General features: G+C 32.7%; 1 protein-coding gene across 1 annotated transcript in view; it reads left to right on the top strand.

Moving 5' to 3' along the window:
- Nucleotides 1-8395: 8395 nt before the first annotated feature.
- Nucleotides 8396-27510, top strand: part of LOC108726251 (uncharacterized) — a 46145-nt gene continuing 27030 nt past the window's right edge. Inside the window, exons 1-2 of the mRNA XM_018453712.1 lie at nucleotides 8396-8508; nucleotides 9153-9528. Of these exons, the coding sequence (XP_018309214.1) occupies nucleotides 8396-8508; nucleotides 9153-9528 (489 nt within the window). The remainder of the gene's footprint in view (nucleotides 8509-9152; nucleotides 9529-27510) is intronic.

Here is a 27510-nt window from a genome sequence, read left to right as displayed (position 1 = left end):
TGTTATATTTTATATATGTGAGTTTATGTTGTCTCTGAAGAAGGCTCAAAAATGAGCCGAAACATGTAAGCGCGTTTAGTAAAATAAAGAAGTTTTATGCTTTATATATAGGCGTATTATTTGCGCAACGTCTTCCGCGCTTGACTCCTATTGCCCATGTGTTTTCTTAGTTCTTTTTATATTAAAGCACAATGGACATCATAAAATCTGTTATTACAAGATTCATCTTGAATATTGAATATGCAATAAAGCAATCAATAGTATGAATATTAAATCTATTTAAGTAAGAAAAAAATAAAAGTAAAAATAAATAAATAAGTCATAAGTAAGTAAAAATAAATTGTTTATAATTGAAAATCGATTTGATTACATTACATAATACAATTCTATATAATTACATTTTTTATTCAGAATTCTGAATATATTCGGTTCTGTTCGAACAGCGTATCCATATTTGGCGCCCTTCCTATACATATCATTTAAATTCTTTTTGTGCAACGGTTTTTTGTTCCAGCAACGCGTCTGTATTTAATGCCCTATTTTTTCCTTTTTTTAAAAAAAAATTTTTTGTATTTGATTTTACTGATAACTCCAGATTGGTCCTAGCTTTTTACATCAAATTTTTTTTGTACGGCGCTTATTCTTGTTAAAGAAATATGTGTCCCTTATTTTCGTCTACGAAATAACATTCAAAGTTCATCAAAATCGGAACAAGAAATTTCCATGAGCTTTCTTGTGAGAAATAGTAAACAAGATTTAAATATTTTTGTTTTCGTTTTCGGCATAAGCTCACCTCACACGCATGTATTAATGCTTATACTTTAATACTGGACAAAGATTTTCAAATCTGTAAAAGAAATATATACGAAAATGCATTTAGTCGATAAATCAGACAACCTTAGGATTCCCTTTGAAATACGTAGAAATAAGCGTTCACTTAAATGTTGTTTTGAAGCAACTTCGAGATATTCGAGAAGAATGTTCGATAATTTCGAAGCTCACGCGAAGATTTAATAGATACAGATTTTTCTATAGATGGTTAACTCCGCTTGTGAAACTTTTGACGATCTGGCAAATACTTCGCATCTTCCAGCAGTACAGAGAAAGCTGAAAGTAAGCAAGCGGTCGGCTGCTTGTATGTAATGTGAAATTTACGGTCCGGTAATTTGGCGAGAATTTAAAGCATTCTGCTGGGTTAATTGCGAGAAGCACCTGCGTGCCACCCCTGTAAAAGACCTATCTCGAGCTTTTTCAACTGCGAGACGAAACAGTAAACGTCGCCAGAAAACATTAATTAATAAGATACGCACGGACAGAAGTTTCTTAAGTTTGGTTCGACTTTCTTCGTTCAAGAGAACTTATTACTTGGGGGAACTTATTACTACTAAAGCGCGTACTCACTTATCGCGCCAGACGTATTGCAATCTCAATGATAGGCGAAGATTTTGCAGGGAGACGGAAAGGAATAGTTGGAGAAAGGGCGGATAAATCTCGGTGGAAAGAACGGATAAATAACACTCGTCCACTAAGCACCTACCTATCCACAATAAGAGGGCATCGCCCCTTTTCTTACATAAACTGGCTGGCACTCCGAATTCCTTTATTTCGCGGGCGAACACAAAATTCTCCGTGAAGATATAAGGATAAGAGAAATTTTTGATACAAAAATAAAAAATCGCAATCGTAACATGTATAAATAAAAAGATTCCCATGTCATAAGGCGGGACGTGCGCTGACGAACCTTTAGAATTAAAGCGAGGGTAGATCGACCGATAAAATGAGGACGATGGGAATTGTTCTGTACTTGTCTGTCCATGACGAGCTATTTTCTCGTCTATACGAACTTCAGCCATCTCTCAACATAGTCCATTCTTCTAGAAATTTACAAAAGCATATCGATTAGTTGGCGCGTTGCTAAAATTTCCGCGTCTCTAAACGCCAGGTTAACATGCTTTCCTTTAACGATATGTTATCAAATTTGTTATAAAATGTCAAAAAAATGTAAAAAATATAATAAAGACTCTTCTTTTATTATTGTATGTTAAACGTAAAGGAAATGCGCCCAATACCGGACAATTACGGATTTCTCAAAATTGGAAGGAATTGAAAATGAGAATCAGTAATATATTACTAATTAGTAGGGGAGAGTGGCCTAAATCGGACCTATTTGCAGTTTTTGTTCTCTATAAAGCGTAAATAAAGTCCGATCATAAAATCGAAGGTGCCGTTGAAAAGATCATTTAATTCCCTTCAATTTTGCTTCAGATCATTTTGACGTATCTCTCCTACCTGTGTTGAACTATAATGGAAATGTAAAAACGCTTTTTCCGGTCCGATTTGGAGCCAATGGTTCTAAATCGGACCATCCCTTGGTTCAAATCGAACACTTCTATTTTTATGGCCTTTTAAATAGAATTTTAAAATATTTTAATGTACTTTGTTAGTATTGAGTAAAAACGAGCATTTTATATATTATTAGAACTGAAATCAATAAAACTCAATTAATCCGAGTCTGATGATATTTTACTGATTTAATTTCTTGGATCAAATCTGGTCGGTCGATCACCAGCAGACCTATAAGTTATCTACTGTACTGTTCGATTTGGACGGGTCCTTTCGAACTTTGGAACAAAATTTCCAATAAACCGCAAAAATGATCACAAAATGCTTGATATTTTTGAATTCTACACTGTTTAATTATCTTAAATCAATTACTTTTCAAATTTTTAACATCTTTTAAATAATGATTTACAAGGATTTTCTTTTTTAAAAAAGTTTTCGCACGATGGTTAAAAATATATATTTGCGTGATCTATTCTGTGAATGTTACGACAGAGAACTGTCAAACTGCTATTATATGTTCAGTGTCTTATAAGGACTTTACATTATAAATAGTATGCAAATCTGCTTAACCGTATTCATTTAAATTAAAAAAGTCCTATTTGCAACACGGTCCGATTTAGACCGCTCTCCCCTATATAGTTAATGAAGTATAGAAATAATGTTTATGAAGAAAGTACATAAATAAATAAGTATTTAAATGTTACAATAAAAATAAAATTTTTGTGGAAAATTAAATATTGTAGAAAGTACTTCCCAGTATCGGACATGTAACAAATTAATATATATAAAATAATATATTTTTCTATAAACAATAGAGTAACCCCGGTATTTACGCTACAGAAGTCATAAAAATAAAAGGAGTGGAGGTAATGTGCACGCAACCATTCTGTTATATACCTATGTTTTATTAGTATTGTGTTATAATTTCAGTTTCCCACTATTAATATTAATAAAATTATTGTCAGTTGAATCGATTTGTCAATGTAGTGAATAGCGCAATCATATATCATAATCCATATAAAATGATTATTGTATAGAGATTGCGAAGGCTTAATGGTTATATGGTGATACATAAATGTATTATAGTATATGATGGTATATAAATGTAAAGGGATAGTAAAGAATGGAGTATAGCAAAATACAAGTGCTTAGCTGTTATATTCTTTGTTTAGCTTGATGTCTCGTATATCTCACCTGTTTGGGATATATGGCATTTTTAACGGACGGGATTTATGCCCAAAGCATACAAAGTACGCAGATTGGATTCAGTCCACTAAAGGCAGTAAACGCATTACATGAAATATGTACCTCATGTCAGAACATTTGTAATATATATATATATGTAAAAAATTGTAATTATTACCTATTATTTTATATAATATACATATTTATCATCCTTATTCCTCAATAAAACTTTATAAGCACATTTTGTAAGTTATTGGCCGGTATTCATAGTCAGATCTTATATTGAAGATCGTCTTAAGTACAGTCTTAAGATGTCATGAATCAATCAAAAGCCGCATTAGCGACTTAAGACATTACTTAAGACGGTCTTAAAATAAGAACCGACTATGAATACCGGCCTTAGTGTCATTTTATGTTTTATAAGCATTATTTGTAAATTTTTCATGAGCCATACATCCCATCCCCCTCCCACATATATCCTACTCCTATAGGATAGGATATACAGCAAAAATGCAAGGGTTTTAAGAAGTTCTTTTTTTAATACGAAAAATAAGTATTTCGGATAACTTTACGTGGAAAGTCATTACGTAAGGAAAAGGTGAGAGGGATAGTTTTTAATATTATATTTAGTAAAAATAAGACGTTATTTTTCAAACTTTTTTAAATAACTTTTTAAAATTATTAAAAAAAAGTTAATAACTTTTTCGGAACGACGGTGGCTAAATTCTGTTGGAGATTACTCAGGGAGATTACTCATGACCTTGACAACATATGTCAAGGTCAACGTCATCGGCATTGGCTCCCTCCATTTGAATATTTACCATCTCCATATTCTGTTTGTAAGAATGAAAACGGTATTATCTTGCAGAGAAGAAACGCATGAATGGATTAAGCTCAGTTTACGATACGTACGAAATCTTCGCTGAAGCGTGTGACGCCCGATAAAATCCGTCTGGTTAGTCCCTATGCGCGCCGTTCTCGATTCGATTTTATTCCCAACAGTCGACAGAAGAATTAAAAAAATGATAAAAAGTTTCGCGAGAAACGGCGGAAGAGTCGCACACGTTCTGAGCGTTTATACGTTCGCAATAAGATGAGATCTACCCCTTTTTGCTTTCTCTTCCATTCGTTTCCGTTTCTATGACTTCGATTTATCACAAACGCGCGAGAAAAATCTCCACCTATAGCACAAAGGGTGGTGCGAGAAAAAAATAGTTTGAAGTCGATTAAAAAAAAAAAACAGTAGTTTCTCGGCGCGGCACAGTAGGCGGGCGGGTCGGAGAAGGATTAAAGAATGGGTAGATAAATCTCGTGAGAAATAGCGGATAAATCGCTCTCGTCCACTAAGAACACACCTATCTTCAATAAGATTCTGTCCCCTTGCCTCTCCTTCCGCGTACTCGCGTTCTAAAACTCGATTTATCTCGCGTTCGCGCCCGAGATTCTTTCCGCAATATGAAGCGCGCAGAAGAATTCTCAATGACGTACGAGTGAAGACAGTTTTGCTTGAGCGTATGAATTCTCCATTCCTGCTGATTAAGAAGTTTGCCGGCGAGAGACGGTGGAAAAAAAATGTACATAAACTTGAGAAGGTATAATAAAGTGACGCAAATGAAGTATAAATACGTTCGCTAGAGATCCATAACAGATTGCAACATGTTTTGTTCGTCTGATTTAATGATAACGCAAGGAATTAAAACATAGTTTCGTATAAGTTAATTATAATATTAAGATGTAATCGTATAATGCTCGATTTCTTGAATGACAAACTTGCATGCAGTCATGCCTGCTCTGACGTATGCTAGAATTCGTGCATTGAACGCTATATGCTGATATACATTAGAGTTCCTATAATAAGAACAAATAAGAGTTACGTCATCGAGGTAATATTTTTTGATTGGTTACCTAAATCCGTTATATGCAATAGTCAAAACAAGCGCCAGTTTCAAATATTCCATATTTGACACAACTTAATCTTGCATTTAAACGTACCTTCATCAACTTTAATTGCTTTATCAACGTCATTCTTGACTTTATCCAATAATGGCGCATTTTTATTTTACAGCTTTATTATTAATAATTGAACATATACACTTGTGTTATATGTCATGACATATGTCACGTGTCATGTGTGTAGCCAATTTACATCTAACAAAATCATTGTTACCAACGTTAATTTGATTGTATATGGCGGTTTGGCGTTATAGAAACTCTAATATACACGATGTTTATTATGGATTATTTCATTGTTTATTTTCTTGCATATACCAATCAAAAGAAGCAATTGCTAATTTCGTTATTATTTGTTAAATGTAAGACTGTATGCATCAAAGCAAGCATGCATGATGCATGCTTATCTTTCAAGAAATTGACCATCGTGTGATTCTATCTTTAAACACTTATGCCTAAATTCTAAGCAGAATCGTAAGGCTCGTAACATATTCCTGTAAGATTTGTAAAAATTTTTAAGTGCTTATACCTTTATACAATATTTTTGCAGACAGCTTCTTACTAGCCATAAAATTTGTAAAAAAGCGTAGATATTTACGAATAATCGTACGTCTTACGATACATACGCATAAAATTAGAATACTAGTCATAAGTTCTTATACAAGTTTTACGAGAACACACATTACGAGTCTTACGATTCTGCTTAGAATTGACCCATTAATAATGATAATATAGTTACCGTAATAATTGAACATATACAATATACCTACATGTGCACAGTGTTGCGCTTAGATAATTAAAAATTATTTAGATATGGATAAGATAATCATACAAAAATATATCTTAGATAAGATGAAGATGATTAACTTTACATTAATCTAGATAAAAGATGAAATTTATAAAATTGTTGTCTAGATAATTTTTAAGATAATTTTGTTTTTAATTAACTATTAGGCAGTAAAACGATTTATGCCCAATTCTTCACCTTTAGATAACTTTATCCAAGAAATATCTCACAGAATTCAATGGAGATGTCTCCTGGATAAGGTTATCCGCAACTTATCTGGAAGTGAAGAAATTGAGCATTAGGATACAAAGAATGTATTTATATTTTCATTAATCTTTATTTTTTACGAATAAAAGTTTTGTCAACTTACATTTCGTCTAACAAACGATTTCTACTAGGGTTGATAAAGACTAATGTTTTTTTTTTTAAGAATAAAACATATTGTGTTTCTTCTTAAATATGTTTTTAATGCTTCAAATATGCTTTAAACAGTACTATAAAAAAACATATTTAAAACATATTAAAAACATCAATTAAGCATGTTTTAAAACACGTTTAAAACATGTTTTTTTTTTACCAATCCTAGTTTTTACGTGAAATTAATATTTGTTGTCCACAAATGAAAAGGCGCTCTCTGATAATAGCAATGATGTATCATATTTAAAAAAAATTTGTTTGACACGTGTGGATACAAATTAAGAATATCTAATTCCTTAGATTTATCTTCTAAATATGAAAGTACTTCAATGTCGCTTTGAATTATGACTGTCATACTATCCCAGTCATATAATCCCAGTTTTATCTATATCATAAAAAAATTCTCATCATTACTACTACTAGAAGTTATATAGAAATTTTTTTATAATACTTTTCTACAATCTTAATTAATTTGAAAAAGATTTTATCTAAGATAAGATAAAGATAATCTATATTCTTACTAATCTAGATATAGATAAGATAAAGCCATTTCTTCATCTATATAATTATCTAGATAATTTTATCCAGATAACGGAAAACACTGCATGTGCATATATAAAAGTATCCTGCAATGTTATTCTTATACATGAATGTTACAATCACAAATTCATGACAACTCTCTCTCTCTCTCTTTGTCAGATTTTGACGTTGTTCACATATAGACATAGTTTAATTATTTTAATATAATAATAAATTGTAACCTTGTTCATTTCTTCTTGCACAAATTCTTTTGGAATATATTTTACTGAATTTTAATTAGTATATAAAGGTTTTCAGACTGATTGAATTTTAAATAATTAAAGAATTAAATTAAAAAATTTAAAGAATTAAAAAAAAATTAAAAGAATTAATATAGCAAGTTTAGATCTAATATCTTTATTACCTTTTAAGTCCGCAAACACAATAAAGTAGTAAGCCTTAAGTCTTAAGAAATTAATTAATCACAGTCGAATGTGAGAAGAATAATTGACTATGATTGGTCAATTTTTAAAAGCTTAAAGCTTACTACTCTATTGTGTTTGCGAGATAATGAAAAAATTTCGTTCTTATAACCTAGAATTTATAACGGGGACTAGTAGCGAGGAGTCTCCAAAATGTATCATAAATATAAGGTATCAGCTAAATATAAATAAGTTTTCAAAAATTTTAGTTATTTTGGCCGTCATATTCCATTTATTATTTTAAATGTTATATTATTTTAATATTATTTCAAATTTTTAATGCATACAGATTTAAAATTAGCGACTTTAAAGACATTAATGTGAAGATTTTCAAAACACGTTTAGTATAACTTTTATACATAGAGAGACGCTGTTTTTTATTCAGATTTTTAATTTATGAGGTTAATTCAAGCATATTTTGAAATTAGATACTACTTAAACATTGTTAACCCATGCACATTGAAAATACAGCGAATATAATACAAAAGATATAAAAAAGAAGAATAGGAGATATCGTATCCAAAGGAAAACAAGCGGACATAAGTCCAATATCGACTAAAGCCTATAGCACATACAGAAACATAAGGCAGTAAGACGTAAGTAGTAAACGAATTGGGCAATCACAATAGAGACCGTAAGGCCAGTAGCGAATCCAATGTTACAATTTCCTCAGCTTACGTCTTACTGCTTTACATTTTTTAATATATGTGCCATGGGCTTAATAATATTGATCAGTTGGACCAACGTTCCCAACCTGAATTTTCGACTTTTCTACGACAAAACGAGGCCGCAAAAGGAGAACGTTCGAAGGAAACTAGAGAAAGCGTGAGAAAAGGAAAAAAAACCCGCGTCGACACCTTCTTGCACGTCTTTTTCGAGGACGAGCGTGTCGGCGGGTAACGTACCACTCATAATAAACGATAAAGGGAAATAAAAGTGCCTCCGCCACTGAATGGAGAAAAGGGAGAAAGGATGCAGAAAAGATGCGATGGAAGAAGGACGGATATAGTCCGGGGGGGAGGGGAAAGGGGAAAGCAGGAGAACGCGTCGGTGTGTGTACTAGTCCGTTTCCAACACGACGTGCTTCCCTATGCTTTTTGTTTTAATTTTCTAGAGGCCACCGGCTCCATCTCGTTCGCCTTTCAGTTTCGTCTTTTTTTTTCCTCTTTGCTTTCCTTCTCGTCGTGTGTCCCCCTATCCGCCGTCACGGCTCCGTCGTTGCTCGTCGTTCCTCGTGAGAGCTCCGCGAAATGTACCACAGTGGTTTTCACCACTGTGGATGCTGCTATGTAGGTAGGTATATATTCTCATCCTCCCCTCCCATCTCTCCCACGCCTGCTTTTCTCCATTCTCCCACGCCGGTCGTCCCCACTGCGCCCTGTCTCTCGCTTTCCTTTTCCTCCCGTTCCATTTATCCCTTCCTCGCGATGTGCTCTCTCATGCCGCCACCCCTTCGCTACGAAGTAAAGGGCTGAACCGGCCAGTGCAATTCCCGACGAGATCGGCGTCGAATCTGTGCTCTCGGTGATCGTGCACGTCGTGTCTTATCTCGCTATCTCGAGGAAAGTCCTATTTTTCTATTCCTCTTTCGCGACAAGTCATCACCGTTTTAATTCAACTGACGGAGTGATAATCATCAAGTTCGAAGGAAGGGTTAGCGATGAAGCGACAAAATGGTACGGTCAAAAAGTGATACGGCGTAGCACCGAGGAATACATACCAGAACATTACGCACCTCGTACACATACGCAGAAGGGATTAATCGCTATGATGTCAATTGTACCGTGCCATCTTCGGCGGAACCGCGATCCAGCGATCCGATCCAGCGACATCGTGCCACGACACGTAAGTTCCGCGGATTCGCCAGAATCCGTTGGGCGCGTTGCACTCTTGTATTGATCGGATCCACATCGTGGATCGTAGGTTGGATCCTGCGTAGGGTAGTTGCCTCCTCCTAGTCCTACCCTCTTCCTTCGTTCCTTCCAGTTTAAAGTTATTTATCGGCGTTCGCGTTTGATAGACAACATTCCGAGATTTTCCGCGGTAAAATTCTCACAGTGTAATACCTTTCTTGATGTTCGCGCTAATTGAACACGCCCGCGAATTGACCGATCGACAGAATCCGCTTAACACCGCGAATCTGGGATTTGGCTTCCTCTCCCCCCTTTTTTCGCAGAGTCCTTATGATTGTCACTTGAACGCGCCCGCCTACGCGGCAATTAATTAAAATAATCTCTTCGCGCGCGCCGCGCGTCCATTATTTCGAGCTACTACCAGGCGTGTCCGAAAAGTTTTGGGACTGAATGAATAAAACGGGAAATCAAAGCGGACAGGAAACGTAGATTGATATTGGCACGAATGTCAATCAATTGTTCGGAGATCAATTTTTGTCGAATCTGAATTACATTCGACCGATTGCTGAACAATAACTATCATCATTCTTGTTTAATCAATCTCTGGAGGAACTTATCGAGTCAAAATTTTGCTTCTACTTTGAACCTTAGTTTTAGGACGTATGTAGACTCTAAAGATTTATAATTAGGACATATGTAGGCTTTAGCGATTTATAATAGGTTTTAATCTAATGAATTGAACTCCTACGTTGAGCCTGTAAATGGCAGTTATCGGAAAATTTCCTATTTTTAGGTTCAAAAGAAGTTTTCTAAATAGAAGCTGTAGATTAAGTAATATTAAAAGAGGTCCTATTTGATTGTTTAAGTATCAAAACAGGTTTATGAGGTTTAATTGAGATTGAAAGAGATTGAAAGAGATTGAAAATAGGACTAAAATTTCGACTCGGAATAACAGCCGTTTTTTAATTTCAATTTATTTAATTTCTACGTCGTGTTGTATCGAATGCCATTGTGCGAGAGGCTGTCACCATGACCGATGACGTCACATTTCGTAAAACAAAGCTTTATCTGAGCATTCATCATACAAATTTGATTTTTTAAAATACTGTTTGATGATTATGTTCAAAATCAACGTAAAAAGGAATACGTTGGTACATTAAAACGTCACATATTTGCTACAAGCTAAATAATGAACCAAAAAAATTTGTATATCTCAAGAATAATCGAAACAAAGAATAAGAGAACTATAATTAGGAATAAAAATAATTTGAGTGAAAAATTGTTCATGAACGTGAGAATTGTAAAAAGCCATGAAAGCTTTTTATATTTAAAATGCTAGATAAACATAATCGTGTTTCAAAAAAAAAGTAGGACATTATTAATATAATGGAAACTTATTATAACATACTTAAACGTGCGCGATAAAATTAAAATATTTTATAGTATGCTGTTTTTAATTAAAACATTTTATGAAATTATTATTTCTTTTACAAATAATATCACATTACTTTAAATTCTTAGAGTTTAACCATTATACCAAACGTGATGAAATATAAAATAAAAAATGCGATAAAAATATGTTTTGCGATATTTTTAGAATGATTAAAAACTAAGATCAAGTAATCATTGATTACGATTATACTAATATTCTTTTATTTCAATTTCTCGTAGTTACCTATTTAAAACATAAGAGAAAAATAAATATAGATATAACTGTCAAAATGGTATGAAGCATAAGAGGTAAAAAATATTACTCTGTAGAATATTTATAAGAATTTCTCGGGGTCTTAACGTTCGTAGCAATCAATAACTGTGCATTACATTCCTTCAGTGAGAGATTTTCGATGTACCATCCGACAAGTCCTGAAACTTTTATTGGGCACACCTTGTAAAACCCTCTGACATCGACGTCCATCATTACAATACATTGCGCTTCCAGCGGACAGACGCCAGAACCGTTACTATGGTATAATTGAGTCTCGAAGTAGACGAGACACTTTTTTTATTTACATGGGGAGAAGATTTGATTTTTTTGGTGATGTTACTTCCAACGATTTCTGCATTATATTAAAAGATATATGATAAAATAAGGAAACATATTTTAATATTTTAATTATGTATGTGACTATAGATTTTTATATAAAATATGTTATAATTGTGTTTTAAATACTTAGATACTTTAAAAATAATTAAAAATTTGTTAATGTTATTAAAGTCTTACGTCATCTATATCAGAAGAAAACGTTTTATTATTACTTCACATTAATTGATAGTTACATAAAATTGTATTTATTACTTCACTACTGCTATTTTCACGATATATACAATGTGTGTGCACACACAAAAATAATTTAAAACTCATCAAACAATTAAAAAAAAATTTTTGTTGTTGTTTGATGAGTTTTAAATTATTTTTGTGTGTGCACACACGTTGTAAAATTTTGCTTTTAGATTCACGAATAAATTTGGTATAAGAAGAAAGAAGTGTATGAGTAATTAATAATTTAATAACTAATTTAGATATTTGTAATAGATATTTCATGTAATCGTGTGTAAAATGGTTTTTAGATGTAATATTTTTCATGGAAGCACATACACATTTATCTTAATATTTATTATTCTTTTTTTTAACAATAATAAATTCGTAATTGTATAATATATCAATAATTTTCGGACCTTTTGTTCAAATAATAATAATTTTGTATAAGTAATATGATCTTAATTTGACATGTAATTATTAAAATATTTCATATAAACAGTTCTATTTTATATAACAATTAAAAATTGGAAAATTATTTATGAAAAAATATTTATGGAACAAATAGTTTTTAATTATATTTTCCAATGAGAGGATGAAAAACTTGATCATAAAATTATTTTGAAACCAGTGTAATTATATACATACAATAAATAAAAATGTTATATATAGATAGTAAATAAATAAACTACATTTTATAGGGAGATGTGATTTTTATAATCATACATTCGTATCGTGATATAAATTGCGTCGCGTATTCGTCCGTACTCTTGCTGTTTGGTGAGTTCCAGCTGATTGTTCAAGCGTATTAATTGAATCTCGTCGCGAATCAGTCTGCTATCATTAATTCAGGACGTATTTAGGAGCAGCGGAAAATATTCCGTTCACGCTTCTCCGATATCTGCTTGTTATATCGTTCACGTGAGCATTTAATTACGTACGTTTGTCTTTGTAACGTCGTTGAAGACGTGAATTTCAGCCGCTCGGTGAGGTGTACTAACAAGATTTTGTCGTAGATCAGGATGGACTAGATCGCATTAATTCACATGAAGCCTGTAAGCTCTGAAAGACGTTGCCGCATTTTCCGCTTTTCCCGTGTTCAAATTTTTACAAAGATTTATGAGAGATATTTGTCAGACAGATTTGTCGAACAGCTTGACGTTTCTCGAAATAATGTTTTTTCTTAAGGAGGTTCTCGCGTTTAATGAAAAATAAGACAAGTCTATAATATACATGTAATGCAAAAGTTAATAATATCAATAATATCTAGAAAAAATTTCATTGATTTTTACCGTACCATTTTGAAAAGATATTTAATTCTAAATTTATAGAATTTTACATTACAAGTTGAAGGTATAACCTTATTCTGTAGTTATTCTCTTTCAAATTGAAACACTTGCGTATAAGACAGCAATTTAAAAATCGTTATAATCATAAAGTAAACACTTAAGTTTGTTCCCGTAAAGTTTCATTTAAACTGACTGTACAGTTTACAAGAAATTTATATTCTTCAATGAAAAAAGCTAGAATATATGTCAAATGGACGATACGTATACATCAAATGAGCATCTTACAACTTTTATTTTGTCATTTTGAAAATATTTAATAACATATAAAATTAACAATAATTATGTATAATGGCATAAGATATTGTTAGTAACCTTTTTATTCCATTATTTTAATTATTTTACATATTATTGTGAATAAACTGTTTATTGACTAGGAAGTAGTGCGAGAACCTCCTTAAATATGTATTTCTTTTATATCAAATATGCTTGTGTGTATTTCCTTCTGTAAATTAAGATTATTTATGTGAATATAATAATTCGATATATTTTTTCATATTACAGACTGCTGAAACGCAAATTTAATATTCTTTTTTAAATTCTATATTTTTGTATAAAGTTCAAGAAATTTTTATACATATAAATACTTTTTATGAGACTTTTAAGAATGCGAGGTAATTTTAAAACATCAGAAAATTGTTTAGTTATAATTAAATCTATTGAAACGTTACACTTATTTGCAATACAATTATTCTTTGCATATGACGTTACAATTCCTATCGTATAAAGAGAATATTTTATGCGTAATTGAAATGCTGCATGTTCGCATGTATTACAAACGAATTCCATACGGGATTGCTATTTGTATCATAAACGCGGGGAATCGCGGTAATGTAATGTACTTAATCATTTATTCATCTGTGGGATGTGGCCGTTAATTAAATTATTATTTTAAACAACATTTTAACATTTCTATAGAAATAATAAATGATCACGCTTTCCCGTAACAAGAGTCTTTCCTTTTCGAATTTTGTTCTAGAAATATAACCGTCGCGCGACTATAACGTGTGATATTGCACACACTCTATTGTCGAATTATTTTCTACTCTTATAAAGGTTGCACATAAGTCCTCTCTGAGGTTGAGTAAGTTTTCTCACATTACTAGGTCATACCTTCTCCATGTTGGATCTTTAATAATTGTCCAGGTTGGATTGAAGCTGATCCTTGTGCAACATTTTATATTTGAACGTGTTAATAATTCCATCAATCAGGATAAAACTAACATTTCCTTTTTATTTTCTGCACCTTCTTCGTATATGTGCTCGTCCCATATATTTGTTTTGACTATATGTGGATTATTCCATTCTCATGCATGCATAGAACGCATAAGGTTTCTTCTACGTATATCCAGTTGACTTTCTTTTTAAATTAAATTTCTTGTATAGTTAAACTCTTTCTTAATAAGATTAAATAGTGTCGGATTTTTTATATCCATTTCTAATAATATATGGAAAATAAACGTTAAGCTTACTATGTAATATACAGAATGAAATAAGAGAATAGGAGGAAAAAATATAGCGTAATTGAAAAAAAGGAGACTTAAAAAGGAGAATTAAAAAATCGCTTCGAAGTTAAAGTTTATATATGTTGTAAGTATATTAAAACTAGTTTTTATAGAAAACCTAAGTTTTCTGAAAACGCTGACATAATTACAATTTACAATATTAGTTTCACAATTTGATTTTAGATTTTTGAGCATTCTTTTAAGTGCTATATTTTGCAAAGCATTGAATTGTAATTAAATTGTAATCCGATTTTACCTGAGGGTAAATGTTCCGATTAGGGGACCCCCTCCAATGACCTTGACCTTGACATATTGTATATTGTCAAGGTCATGACCCTGAGTAACCTCCAACAGGTTTTAGCCGTCGCTCCTTCGTTAAAAAGTTATTAACAAAAAAAGTTTTACTATATATCGCAAAAATTCTGTACTTTAAAATAAATACACACACATATGCATACACACACACACACACACACACACACACACACACACACACACACACACACACACACACACACGCGCGCGCGAAGGGGACTTCTACCGACGGGATGGGTGCTGAAGGGGGTGGGCCGCAGGGGGGAGGAAGGTACCACCAGGAAGGGTGGTACCTTCCTGGTGGTACTTTGCTCCCGCCTTCCCCCCTCCCCCTGCAAAGGGGCGCACGACTTCCACGCTCGTTAAACATTCACACGTACAAGTCTATTTATTCCTCGGTTTATTTTACTTACATTTAAGCAATGGAAAGGTCACTATTACGATGCAGGGGGAGGAGGAGGGGTGAGAGCCGTGCGCCCCTTTGCAGGGGGAAGGGGGGTGAGAGTCGAAGGTGAGAGTCGCGCGCCCCTCTGCAGGGGATGAGGGGGGATAAGAGTCGAAGATGAAAGTCGAGCACCCCTTTGGAGGGGGTGAGGGGGGGATGAGAGTTGAAGGTGAGGATCGAGCGCCTCTTTGCAGGGGGGGAGGGGAAGTGAGAGTCGAAGGTCAGAGATATCTAAGCTGTGTAAAGCAGTTAAAGAATTACTAACTTTAACTGTTAATAACTTTTTAACGAAGGACGACTAAAACCTGTTGGAGGTTACTCAGGGTCATGACCTTGACAATATATGTCAAGGTCAAGGTCATTGGGGGGGGGTCCTCTAATCGGAACATTTACCTTTTAGTATTAGAATAGGTTTCAGCAAAATTGATTGTTACCTAAGAAATGAGAAAATTTTTATGATAATATCATTATGATAATATCATTATACATAATATCGTCTTTGCAAATATGCTACATTTACAAATTAACATCACTGTACATAAATTGCAAATTTTAAGATAATATTAATCAGATTTATTTCTAAAGTTACTTTTCTCACAAAGTCTTTTTATTTCTCTTGTTTTTTTTTTATATGAAATGGTGTCTTTTCTGAATAATATTGATTTTCTACTATTATTGGAATACTATAATGTTTTATCATGTACACGTTCGTATATTACACTATGTGTGCATTAGGATGCTACAATCATCACAGTCATTACATGCACAAGTGGACGATATTCGCGACGCTAAGGTTTGGTTGATACAGTGAGTATCAACCAAATATATATGTATATGCTGTTATTTATACGAGAGACTGATTTCTACGAGAACTGATTTTTATTCATAGAATGTTCAATATGTCGCAAAGTAAGACTTATTGTTGCTTTAGAAAACTTTCTTGACAATATATAACAGTGTTGCAATTTAATATAATATACAGACAGATAATTGTTTTTCTTTCATTGATTATAATATTCCAAATACGATCTATAATATAATTAGCTGTTACAAATTTCTGTTTATCCATGCTTTTACAAAGATTTTAAAATTTGATGAAAACATGAAATATTATTATACGAAATTTGTTCCGTATTATATATCATTACGAATTTGAAAACACTCTTTTGAAATAATTTCATAAATAATGTCTTAGCATATCTTGAGTTATACGTATAATTGATTATTTAATTATAAAGCGAAGGATACGTCTTCACATGTTTAAAATAATACCAACTTCATGGGGCGCTAATCTTTATGGTATCCTTTATTAATATTCATCTATATACTCTCTAAAAATGAATTAGTGTATTATTACTGATTACATCAGTTATAAGTGTAGCACTAAAGTCATCAGCGAACATTTACTGTTTTTCAGTAATAATACACTGATTCATTTTAGAGGTTATGATTTTCTGCAGATTCAATTTGTAGAAACCATAACTTCTCAAAATGAATCAGTGTATTATTACTGAAAAACAGTAAATATTCGCTGATATTACAGTTATAAGTGTAGTACTGAAGTCAGTGATAATACACTGATTCACTTTTAGAGAGTACATTGAATTTGCATATATATACAATTCATGTTTCCAGTTTGAATAAATGTAGCAGATAGTTGAGAAGAATAGAATTCGCTATTCAGATATTGGATGTTCTCGTATTTCCGTTTAAAATTCACTTGGCATAAAAAATCGACTCAAGAGTGGATTTTAAATTGAGTTATAAATTTTCAGAAGTGGAGAGTGTCCAAGTTATCTTGAGTAATCAGGCACGGAGGTTAATGAAGAAGGTAATTTCGGGACATAATTTACGAGCCGTGAAATGTTGTAGATGATTCAGTTGGTGGAAAGTTTTGGGTCTTAGTAGGAATATTGAAAAAGTAAAATGACTAATTGTAAGAGTGATTTCGTAAACAAGCATGACCATTTCACGATAGCGAATCTATAGATTTATTATTGATAAATAAAGCCTAATCATATTTTCCAATAATTTTAAAGCTTAAACGCAGGAGTATCTGGAGACATGGTAGTGTCTCCGCGCTAAGCCAAGCGCAGCGACACTGCCATGCCTCCTTTACGCGAACCGACGAGTTGCGGCAGACTGAGACAATCGGATCTCGGTAACGGCTGAACTGATCAGGTTCTATATACGCTCAATCGATAGGCACCACATGGATTGTGTGCTTTTATTTTTTTTTTCTACGTGCCCTACAAGTGGAGATATTGCGATGTAAAGTTCTAAATGTCTGAATTTCATCATATTTTAAACAGCCGAAGATTGGATGCGATTCTTTCCTACAGTTCTTTAGAAGAGCGATGGTTTGATAACAATTCCCAATGCAGCTTATCGTGTAACAGTAAAAACAAGTAGATAAAATAAATAGTAAGAAAAATGTTTCCTCGATTTTGGTTTCTGCTACCAAATCCAATCGCGACTTTCTTTTTTGCATATGTATATACACTTTACTATTCATGCTATTCACTCTCGCCTCCGGGCTTTCCGTATTGTTTTTTGTTTTACGCGAAATGTATTTTGCCAATATTTGTTTATGTGAATAATAAACAAAATCAAAATTTTATATATTCAAAATATTTTATCTATAAAATAAAATTCATGCTATTTTGAGCCAAAGTCTGCACATCAACATCCTGTGTTTGGCAGCCAAACACAGGATATTGATGTAAAAGATAATTTATTCAGTTATTTAACATAGTAGGTTTCTATCCAAGATTCGGATCCCTTTTCATTGTCAATTCAAACAATAACGTTGATTAAAATGTCCAGAGTGATTTAAACTTAATGGTACATGATGGTGTCAAACAATTGTGCCGTTCCAACGAGATCATTGAACCTCCGGTATATCATATACATATACCATACAATCATTAATTGAATTAATAATGTTAAATACAATAAATTAATTTTCAACTTAAGTAGAATAGTTAGGAGGATTCTAACTCACCATGTATTAGTGCGTATACGTATATGAGATGTGTATATGATAGTAAGTGGTCAAGAGGGGGAGGGAAGTGCGTCACAGACACTGGGTCCAAGAGACAAGGGAGGAAACAAATGCATCGCTTGGCGAGGAGTCTGCAGGGAAGAGGATTTTGTTCTTTCTCTCTCCTACCCATTGCATTCTCTTTCCAATCCATTATTTCTCTCTTTCTCTCTCTCTCTCTCTCTCTCTCTCTCTCTCTCTCCTACCCATTGTAGTATGTAATTTTCCCATCCATTGCGATCCTATACTTACTACATTATTCGTGCTCTCTATTTCTCTCGTTACGGGACTTTACACATTATCTTATTCGCGCGCTTTCTCTCTCTCTCTCTCTCTCTCTCTCTCTCTCTCCTTCCAATTGTATTCTCTCACATGTTCTCTTTTCTTTTCGTACATAATTTTATTAAATAAATATGGTATTCATGTTACAATTTTTTTTATGATGCGACTTACAATTAGTGTGATTATTTAATAATGAGTGCAATTTTAAATAATGACTTCCGATGCAATGTGATCCTACTTACAAAGACAAGGAAAATAACTATTTGAAGGGGTAATTTTAATATATATTTATTTTTTCTAAAATATAATACCTGAAATAGGTACGTATATTTAAATATAATTTATACGTCGTTTTCATCTCTACCATCCTTGTAACCATTACCATCATTGACGTCATTCTTATTATTTGTATTTCTTCTTTTCCGTATTCTATTCATCCAATTATTTATCATAACAACATCATTCTTTACAGTCTTCATTATTATTTAGAGAGTAAGGATGTACGTTTGCTATCGTTTTTATTTAGGAAGATAAATTATAAAAATTAATAGCAAATAGCCTTTTTCTCTGTTGGATAATGCAGTCCACGTCGTCTGTTGTACTATACATAAATAATCTATGTTACCATAAGAAACCTTGCTATAAATGGTTTTTTTCTTCTTTTTTATCTTTAACTTATATGAGAACCGTTAAGTTATTATTGTAGCCGTTAAGAGTACATCTATTGTTCTTTACTCGTCAAAAGAAAGGATAATGAGAAGTATGTGTTTTTTAAAATTCCTAATTATCTGTGACAAAGAAAATGCACCATCTATGAACTATTATTGAATAGCTATCATACTTCTATACGTTTGAACAGTTATCTTTTTCTAATTAGTTTTGTTCATTACTGAAAAAAACCGTGGTTTTTGGGGGAGCACCATTTCTGAATATTTACCGAAATCTATTTTTAAGATTTAAAATTTGATAAAAATGCAAACAAATGTATTTAAAAGTTTGAAAGTGAGAAAGGCTTTTAATACTAATATTTCGTGTGCTCTCTCGTCTTCATTGAAAGTAATAACAACTTGCGACAACGTTGTAAATGAACGGGTAATTATATTGGAGGGAAAAGAATTTCACGGAGGAATTTCGCCTTCCGTTGTTTCTCTTGTCTTCTGTATTTTTTATCGTTCGTGAAGCGCTTTCCCGACGCGCAACTGGAAGAACCAGCACGAGAGAGTTCGGTTACATATTTTATAAGATTACATTCCATAACTGAACGGGTTATTCGCCGAAAAAAGTTCTTTTTAAGATCGCGAATTATAGGGGACATTGAAGGCGGAGAATACGGAAAAAAACGACGACGGAAACTCATTAATCCCCGTACCTCCGCGTTAGATAATACTAATTCGTCGAAACTTTCTTATTTCTTCCTTATCCACTATGTGCGCGCGAGTCAGCAATTGAACAAGTCCCCGACGTTCTTTCAGAACTAAAGAGAAAGAAGTTGTCATTTGACGAATGATGGTTTGAAAAGAGGAAAGGCACAGAGAGGAGAGAGGGCAGTTAAATTCCAATAATTGCGGTGATTACCAGACGATTAATCGCCGTTATCGGCAGTTTCATTTAGCGCGTTAATTTCTCTGGCATTGCGAGCACAATGCGGTTATGATTCGTAAACGATTATTTTAATTGCGCAGAGGGTCGCTTTTCTCCGAAATAATTGTCCTTCAGAGTGGTAATATGTAATATTGCGAGAGCTGAAACTGAAGAAGAGGTCAATAGTTTAATATTTACGCAGGCAGTTGTAAAAGGGAAAAGCCAGCTCGCGACAGAAAAGAGGGCACTATCCCTACTCGGACAGCACTGTGGGAGTTTGTTACATTATGAAAGGGGCTGATTGTTTGAACGGACTCCAATTTTAATCGCGCGCGCCTTTGCGAAACTATGACGCGGATACATCGTGTCCGTTCTCCGCTAAACAGTAGATTAAAGGTACACAATGCTGGCTTCTAGGTATAATCCCTTCGTAGGAAGGAAAAGCACAATGCACCATTGGAAATATTACTGCCTGTTTGTCCAAGTTATTTTCCCAGAGGATCGTGCGCGACCAGATCTCGACAATTTTCTGTTTCGTTTTTTTTATTTATCCTATTGTATTGATGTACGTTTCGGTTGGCCGCGCGAACAATCGCGTTACACAGTGGCTCTCAACTCTTACAAATAACCATCGTTCATTCGTAAATTCGTGTAAAATTAATGAATATATTTTATTTTGAAATCATAAAGTGTGTAAAAATAATATTGTCATGTTACTATTCTAATTCTGTTTATGATTGCAGACTGAAAATTAATTTCGCGGCGCACAATCTGCAGGATTGGATACGTATATAAAATTCAAACCGAATTATTTAACACTACTCTCTAAATCTGAATCAGTAGATAGTCACTAATTATCCAGTGGTATACTTGGCACTGATATCAGTGATTATCCACTGATTCAGATTTAGAGAGTAAGATCCAGCTTAGGCTGCATAAGGCTTTCATTTCCTAGTCGTGTAAAAATAATACTCTCGCAGAGAGAAAAGTTATAAGAGATTTGTAGCATATCAGTTGAGCTTTTTTTCTGTAAATTTAAAAATTGATTTAAGAACTGATTTATCAGTAAGATGATGTTGACAAGATAGCATTGAATCTTTTTAGCAAAATTAATGTTTTCGTTGGTGACTTAAGTGAAATTGGTTATATAATTTAACGAAGCGTTTTTGTATCAAGAGAATTTGTACCGATAAAATTGGGAAACACTGATATAACGTACATTTTTTGTACATTTTATCGTCTTTAGTTGCACGATATTTTGTATATTCAATGCGGGAGAAGCCGCAATCTCTTGCACACGTAATAAACTCCACGATATACTTTTCTGTCATTTTGGTATTAGCTTTTTTTCTTAAGCGCAAGTTAGTTAGACTTTTTTCATTAATAAAATACAGAATTGATTTATTGAATAATATAAAAAAAATTGAAAAAGAGCAATTAAGAATCAATTATAATGCTAATACAATAAATAACTAGAAAATTGTATATATTAAATTGTATATATTATATATTAAAAAATTACAATCTTCATAATTTACATATATTAATAACATGACATATTTTAGCTACGAGATTGGGCCATCTTTAGATGTTCAAATATTTAAGGGGCGAAAAAACGAATATAACACAGTAAAATTATAAAAAAGTTGTCAAAATTATAGATCTTATAACCTAATTAGTTTATGATCAAATAAACGCTTAGTAATTCTTTAATATGATATAGTTTTTGAGTCAAACATGGCGATCATTTGCGTTACTCTTAAATGTATATATAGAAAGTAATAGAATTCTAGCTTGCATGGCTTACCTACTAGTGCTGTCTATCATTCGTCGTGTAAACATCCACTATCAGCGAGTAAGACATATTGGATACTAAATCGTGTAGAATCCGGTTACCTTATAAAAGTTTTCTTTTTGAGACTAAAATGTCAACTTTAGACTGCTCGTTTTTATTAAAATTTTTCAAAAATTTGATTGCAGAGACGAAAAGTTAAAAAAAGAAAGAGACTCCTTTGGTACAAAAAGCGAAATATAGTTAACGTGAATTTTTCTGGTGGCACTTTAATTTTTGTGCCATGGACTTGGTGGGAGATTGTCGTGAACAAAAGGAGAGTCATATCAAAGTCTAATGGAAAAAATAAGCGTGGTGACAATATATAATATATAACGTTATTTTCTGCAAAGCTTTCAGGCGAGATAATAATGCCAGGAAAGCGAGGGAGTTAAGCGACGCGTAAGCAACTTATTGGTTGTTATGATAACGTTTTTCAGTGCTAAGTGAAAAGAGAATAAGGATCTTTCGATAGTTCGTCTTGGTGAATGATAATGTATGAAACGTACATCACTTATTTTTCTGATTTTAATGAGTGTGCTCTCAATAGAAAATCTCGGAGTCTTAGCGTTTTCTGCCTTTTTGAATACTAAGTCACTTTTTCTATATTATCAGCAAAACACAGAAGGAAATCGGTATAAATGATAAATAATACATAAGCTTTGAATTTTAGTGTTACGTTTATGGCTAAAATTACACATTCTTTGCGCACAATTACAGTGAAATAAATGACCGCGCAGCAATATAATTGTGAAAAGTGTTAATACGTGTACATTGATAATTGACTGAAATGCATACACATAAAATAACTTAATTTATCTTGTAGTAATTAATATGTAAATATATATAATAACACATTTTATTTTTAATTGACTTAAATGCAATGTAATGTACACATTGTAACATCCGCATATTTTACATCATTTGTAGATACGACTTTTTCATTTACAATTTCCAAAAGGTAAGTGGTGTGATAAATTATATATGAATACACTTTTAATATAATGTTTAATATACTTTTCGATTCAATTTAAATTATAATGCATTCCTTTTAAATTGCATATTTACATTTTCATTTGCAATTATTTATTTTTATTTTATGCATTATTTTAAAGAATTTATTCAATTGTATGTGCTATGTGAATCTCAAGTTTTGTTTTTCTGTTTGAATAACAGATAAAATCTCCAGATTTGATTGTATTTTACCTTTTATTTTTACTAATTCTATATGCTGAAGATTTTAATTAAAATGCTTTTACTTAATATTTCATTATATTGTCTCGCTTCTTCTTGTTTCAAACATTTAATATAAAGTTATTCAGTATCGCTATGAAAAAGTCCCACTGTAAAGTAAAGAAATTTGCAAGAAACAACATCAAAACAAAGAAGTTTCTTGCGATCTTGAAAAAAGTGACTTCCATTTTTTTACTACTTAATTATTAAGTCATGGAAAAGTTTCTATTAGGTCATGGGAAAAACGTCGAATATAAAGAGATTCGTAGTGAAAGTTAAAAATTTTCGTGATTATTCAGTTTCTATCTTTTCCTTTGTATTCACTTATCTTTTTTTATCTTGTTCTCTTTATATACATATTACATGTACACACACATACAAATATATATATACATATACATTTATAGATTGTCTCTCGAATCGGTCGCTACTTTATGCGTTTCAATTTTTCCTTACATATTTCAACAATTTCGACGATTATTTCTATGTACGGATGTGTATGTTCCTATATAGGAGAGACCGGAGCTTATTAGCACGGATTTTATAATTTCGACATTAGATTCTTTTAAACAATTAATTATTATGATTAAAATATATTAATACGATAGAGAGAACTTTTCTCTATATTTTCATACCAGTAATGGAATAGTGCAGTAGTGATGGAAAAATTTCGTTAAAATTTCGCTGAAATTTCACTGAAATTTCACTGAAATTTTATTGCTAAAATAAGTATTATTGATTAGCATCATATTCCTCTGGAATGAATCATATATGTGCGTGTGCGTGCGTGCGCGCGCGCGCGCGCGCGTGTGTGTGTGTGTGTGTGTGTGTAATGATCCCGCGCACTACTGCACTCTGAAGAAGTGGATGTAAACTGTTATACACAACAATATTCATTTTTTTTATGGTGCTCCTAATGGAAATAAATCGCTGAAATCATTGAAGTAACTAAAATCTATCAAATTAAGATTTCAACGATTTCAGTGATTTATTTCCATCAGGTGCACCGCAACAAAATATTGTTGTGTAGTTTACATCCACTTTTTCAGAGAGCAATAGTGCGCGGGGGCATTTTCGGTTACAGAAAAAAGGCCCTCGTGTCCTCTCTCTCTCTCTCTCTCTCTCTCTCTCTCTCTCTCTCTCTCTCTCTCTCAAGTTTTTCTCTGTTTCTACACTACTCATACCAACAGTGACACTATTGTGCACTATTATGCATTAGCAGTTTTTCCGTAAAGTCCATGGCACATACAAAAACGTAAGGCAGTAAGACGTAAGTAAGGAACTACTGGCCTTACGGTCTCTACTGTGATTGGCCAATTTACTTACTGCTTACGTCTTACGATCTTACGTTTTTGTATGTGCCATAGGCTTTAAGGGCTATATTCTCTGTTATGTTTGTTTACGTTTATTGCATTGCTTTGTATCGGCAACAGATTATGTTGTAAGTAAAATTTTTTTGATCGAATAATTAACATGATACATAATGATATATCGATGAATTCATTTTTTCACGTACTATAAAAATATGGAAAAGAACATATACTTTCTATTTAAAAAACATAATTTGACTTCACAATTTTTGGTTAAGAAATGAACAATTAAAAAAATTCCTTACATAATTAATTCTTCATTAATAATCAACAAATTTTATTAGAACATTTTGTTGTAGACCCATCGAAAGTATCTCAAAAATTGTGGTGAACGATTTGAGAAACACTTTGTATATGTACGTATAAATATACATATACATTTATATATAACAATATATATTTACTAATAAGGTTTCAAAGAAGTAAATAAAAAAAAAAAATAAAAAATGTAAACCCATATAAGCCGACACTGGATGGGAGTGTGTAAAACTTGTGTGTATTATTGACAGTAATTGTCAATTACAAATATTTTGATTACAGGTCATCTTCAATGTAACAACGAAGTGATAATTTTAAATATTGATGTGATATTATATAAATTTCAACCAATAAAAAATAGGAATTAAAGGCGCATAACGGTCGAAGCTGAATTTTTGATGCTTAAATAATTCATATAATAATTATAACAATAATTTTAAGTCCGATAAAATTTCGGCGCGTAGTTCAAAATGACTAAAAATGTGGTATATAGGTATGTATGTACATATACATATACAGGGTGTTTCCAAATTAAATCGCAAAACTTCGGGAGCGTGTAGAGGAGTAAAAAACTAAGAAAAAAAGTCCTATAGACATATGCTCGTTTTTGCTCCGTTTCAGAGAAATCGAAAAAAAATGTTTACATTTCTTGCCATATCTAGCACCGACATATTTGATTACATTTTCCACTTTCTGTTATGAATTTGTCAGTCGCTCTTTGAAAGCCTTTAACAGTAGATGAATTTTGTCTTTTGCAATATGCCGCGTACGTATTCTAATAGTGAATATGCTGATATGGTTTTTGTATACGGTTTCTGCAACGGTAATGCTTTAAAGGCGGTGCGAGAATATGCACGACGATTTCCAAACAGAAGAGTGCCAAACCGAAGAGTGTTTATGTTGACATTTAATAGATTGCGAGAGACTGGATCATTTTCAATTCGACAAGAAAACAACCGATTTCAAGCAGCGTTACGAAGAGATTTGCAGGCAGGGAATCGTATTTTACAACATTTTGACAATCATCCTGAGACCAGCGTTCGGAATGCGTCGGCTGTATTGGGAGTGTCACCACAAACAATTTGGCGAACTGTAAAAGGAGATAATCGCTATCCCTACCACATTCAAAAAGTGCAAAATTTATTACCTCAAGATCATTGGAACAGATTGAACTTTTGTAACTGGTACCTTCAGACATGCCACAATGATATTTTATTTCCATCTAAAATAATGTGGTCAGATGAGGCAACATTTACCAGAGGTGGAATAATTAATCAAAGGAATTATGATATATGGACTCATCAAAATCCCAGGTCTGTTAGAGAATACAAATTTCAGCAAGAGTTTTCTGTTAATGTCTGGCTTGGAATTTGGAACGACGTTTTAGTGGGACCGTTTTTTTTACCTGCAAGATTAAATGGGGACCGTTTTCTAAATTTCTTGGAGAATGAATTTTCTGACTATTTAGAAAACATCCCATTACAACAACGTACTGAAATGTGGTTTCAATTAGATGGATGCCCTGCTCATTACAGCAGAGTCGCTAGAACCTGGTTAGATAGAAAATTCCCACAACGATGGATTGGACGTGGAGGAGCAGTACATTGGGCAACTCGTTCGCCCGACTTAACGCCATTAGATTTCTATGCATGGGGTACTCTGAAGCAAGAAGTTTATTCTTCGCCTATTCAATCAGAGCAACATTTGAGAAATCGTATCGTAGCTGCAGCGAACAGAATATCGCAAGAACAGTGCCTGGCTGCTACAAGAGCCGTGTTTGACAGATGCAATGCTTGTATTGCTGCAAGAGGTGCACATTTCGAACAAAATCTTCATTAAAAAGTTTATAAATAAAATAATTAAAATAATAAATTAAATATATTTTTTTCTTTTTTCGTGATTTCCTGCGAAACAAAGCAAAAAGGAGCATATGTCTATAGGACTTTTTTTCTTAGTTTTTGACTCCTCTACACGCTCCCGAAGTTTTGCCATTTAATTTGGAAACACCCTGTAGTATATATAAATTCACATTGAATTATTTAAGCATCAAAGATATCCAGCTTCGACTGTTATGGGCCTTTAATTCCTATTTTTTATTGATTATGTTTTCACATGTACGCTCTAATAAGATTCTTATTGTTTAATAAATTTAAATATTGGGTATTACATTAAATTTCGATGTAATATAAAGGAGGCGTTTTGTGGAACCGGAAATATGTCGCGAGTATAAAGTCAAAAGTAATAACATCCATGGATAAAATCTTCAGCCGTCTATTGTATTTAATAGAATATATATTTTGATAGTCGGGTATTAAATTGAAATATTAAACGCACAATAGAATATTAGTCTCATTTACAAGCTACTCAAAAACTTACATAGTAATCTGAGGTTCTGATGAATTGTCAAATCAGAGCGCACGCGTATCTAGTAAAACGCTTCTCTTATTTAGAAGAGTTCTTAACTTAATTAAGAACGTCAAGACAAGCGTATATCCAGTGTCGGCTTGC

This window comes from Mycetomoellerius zeteki, unplaced genomic scaffold, assembly GCF_001594055.1.
Source record: "Mycetomoellerius zeteki isolate Tzet28-1 unplaced genomic scaffold, Tzet1.0 scaffold111, whole genome shotgun sequence".
Lineage (NCBI taxonomy): Eukaryota > Metazoa > Arthropoda > Insecta > Hymenoptera > Formicidae > Mycetomoellerius > Mycetomoellerius zeteki.
Note: the sequence above shows the minus strand (reverse complement) of the source record. Positions and strands in the feature narration are given on the sequence as shown.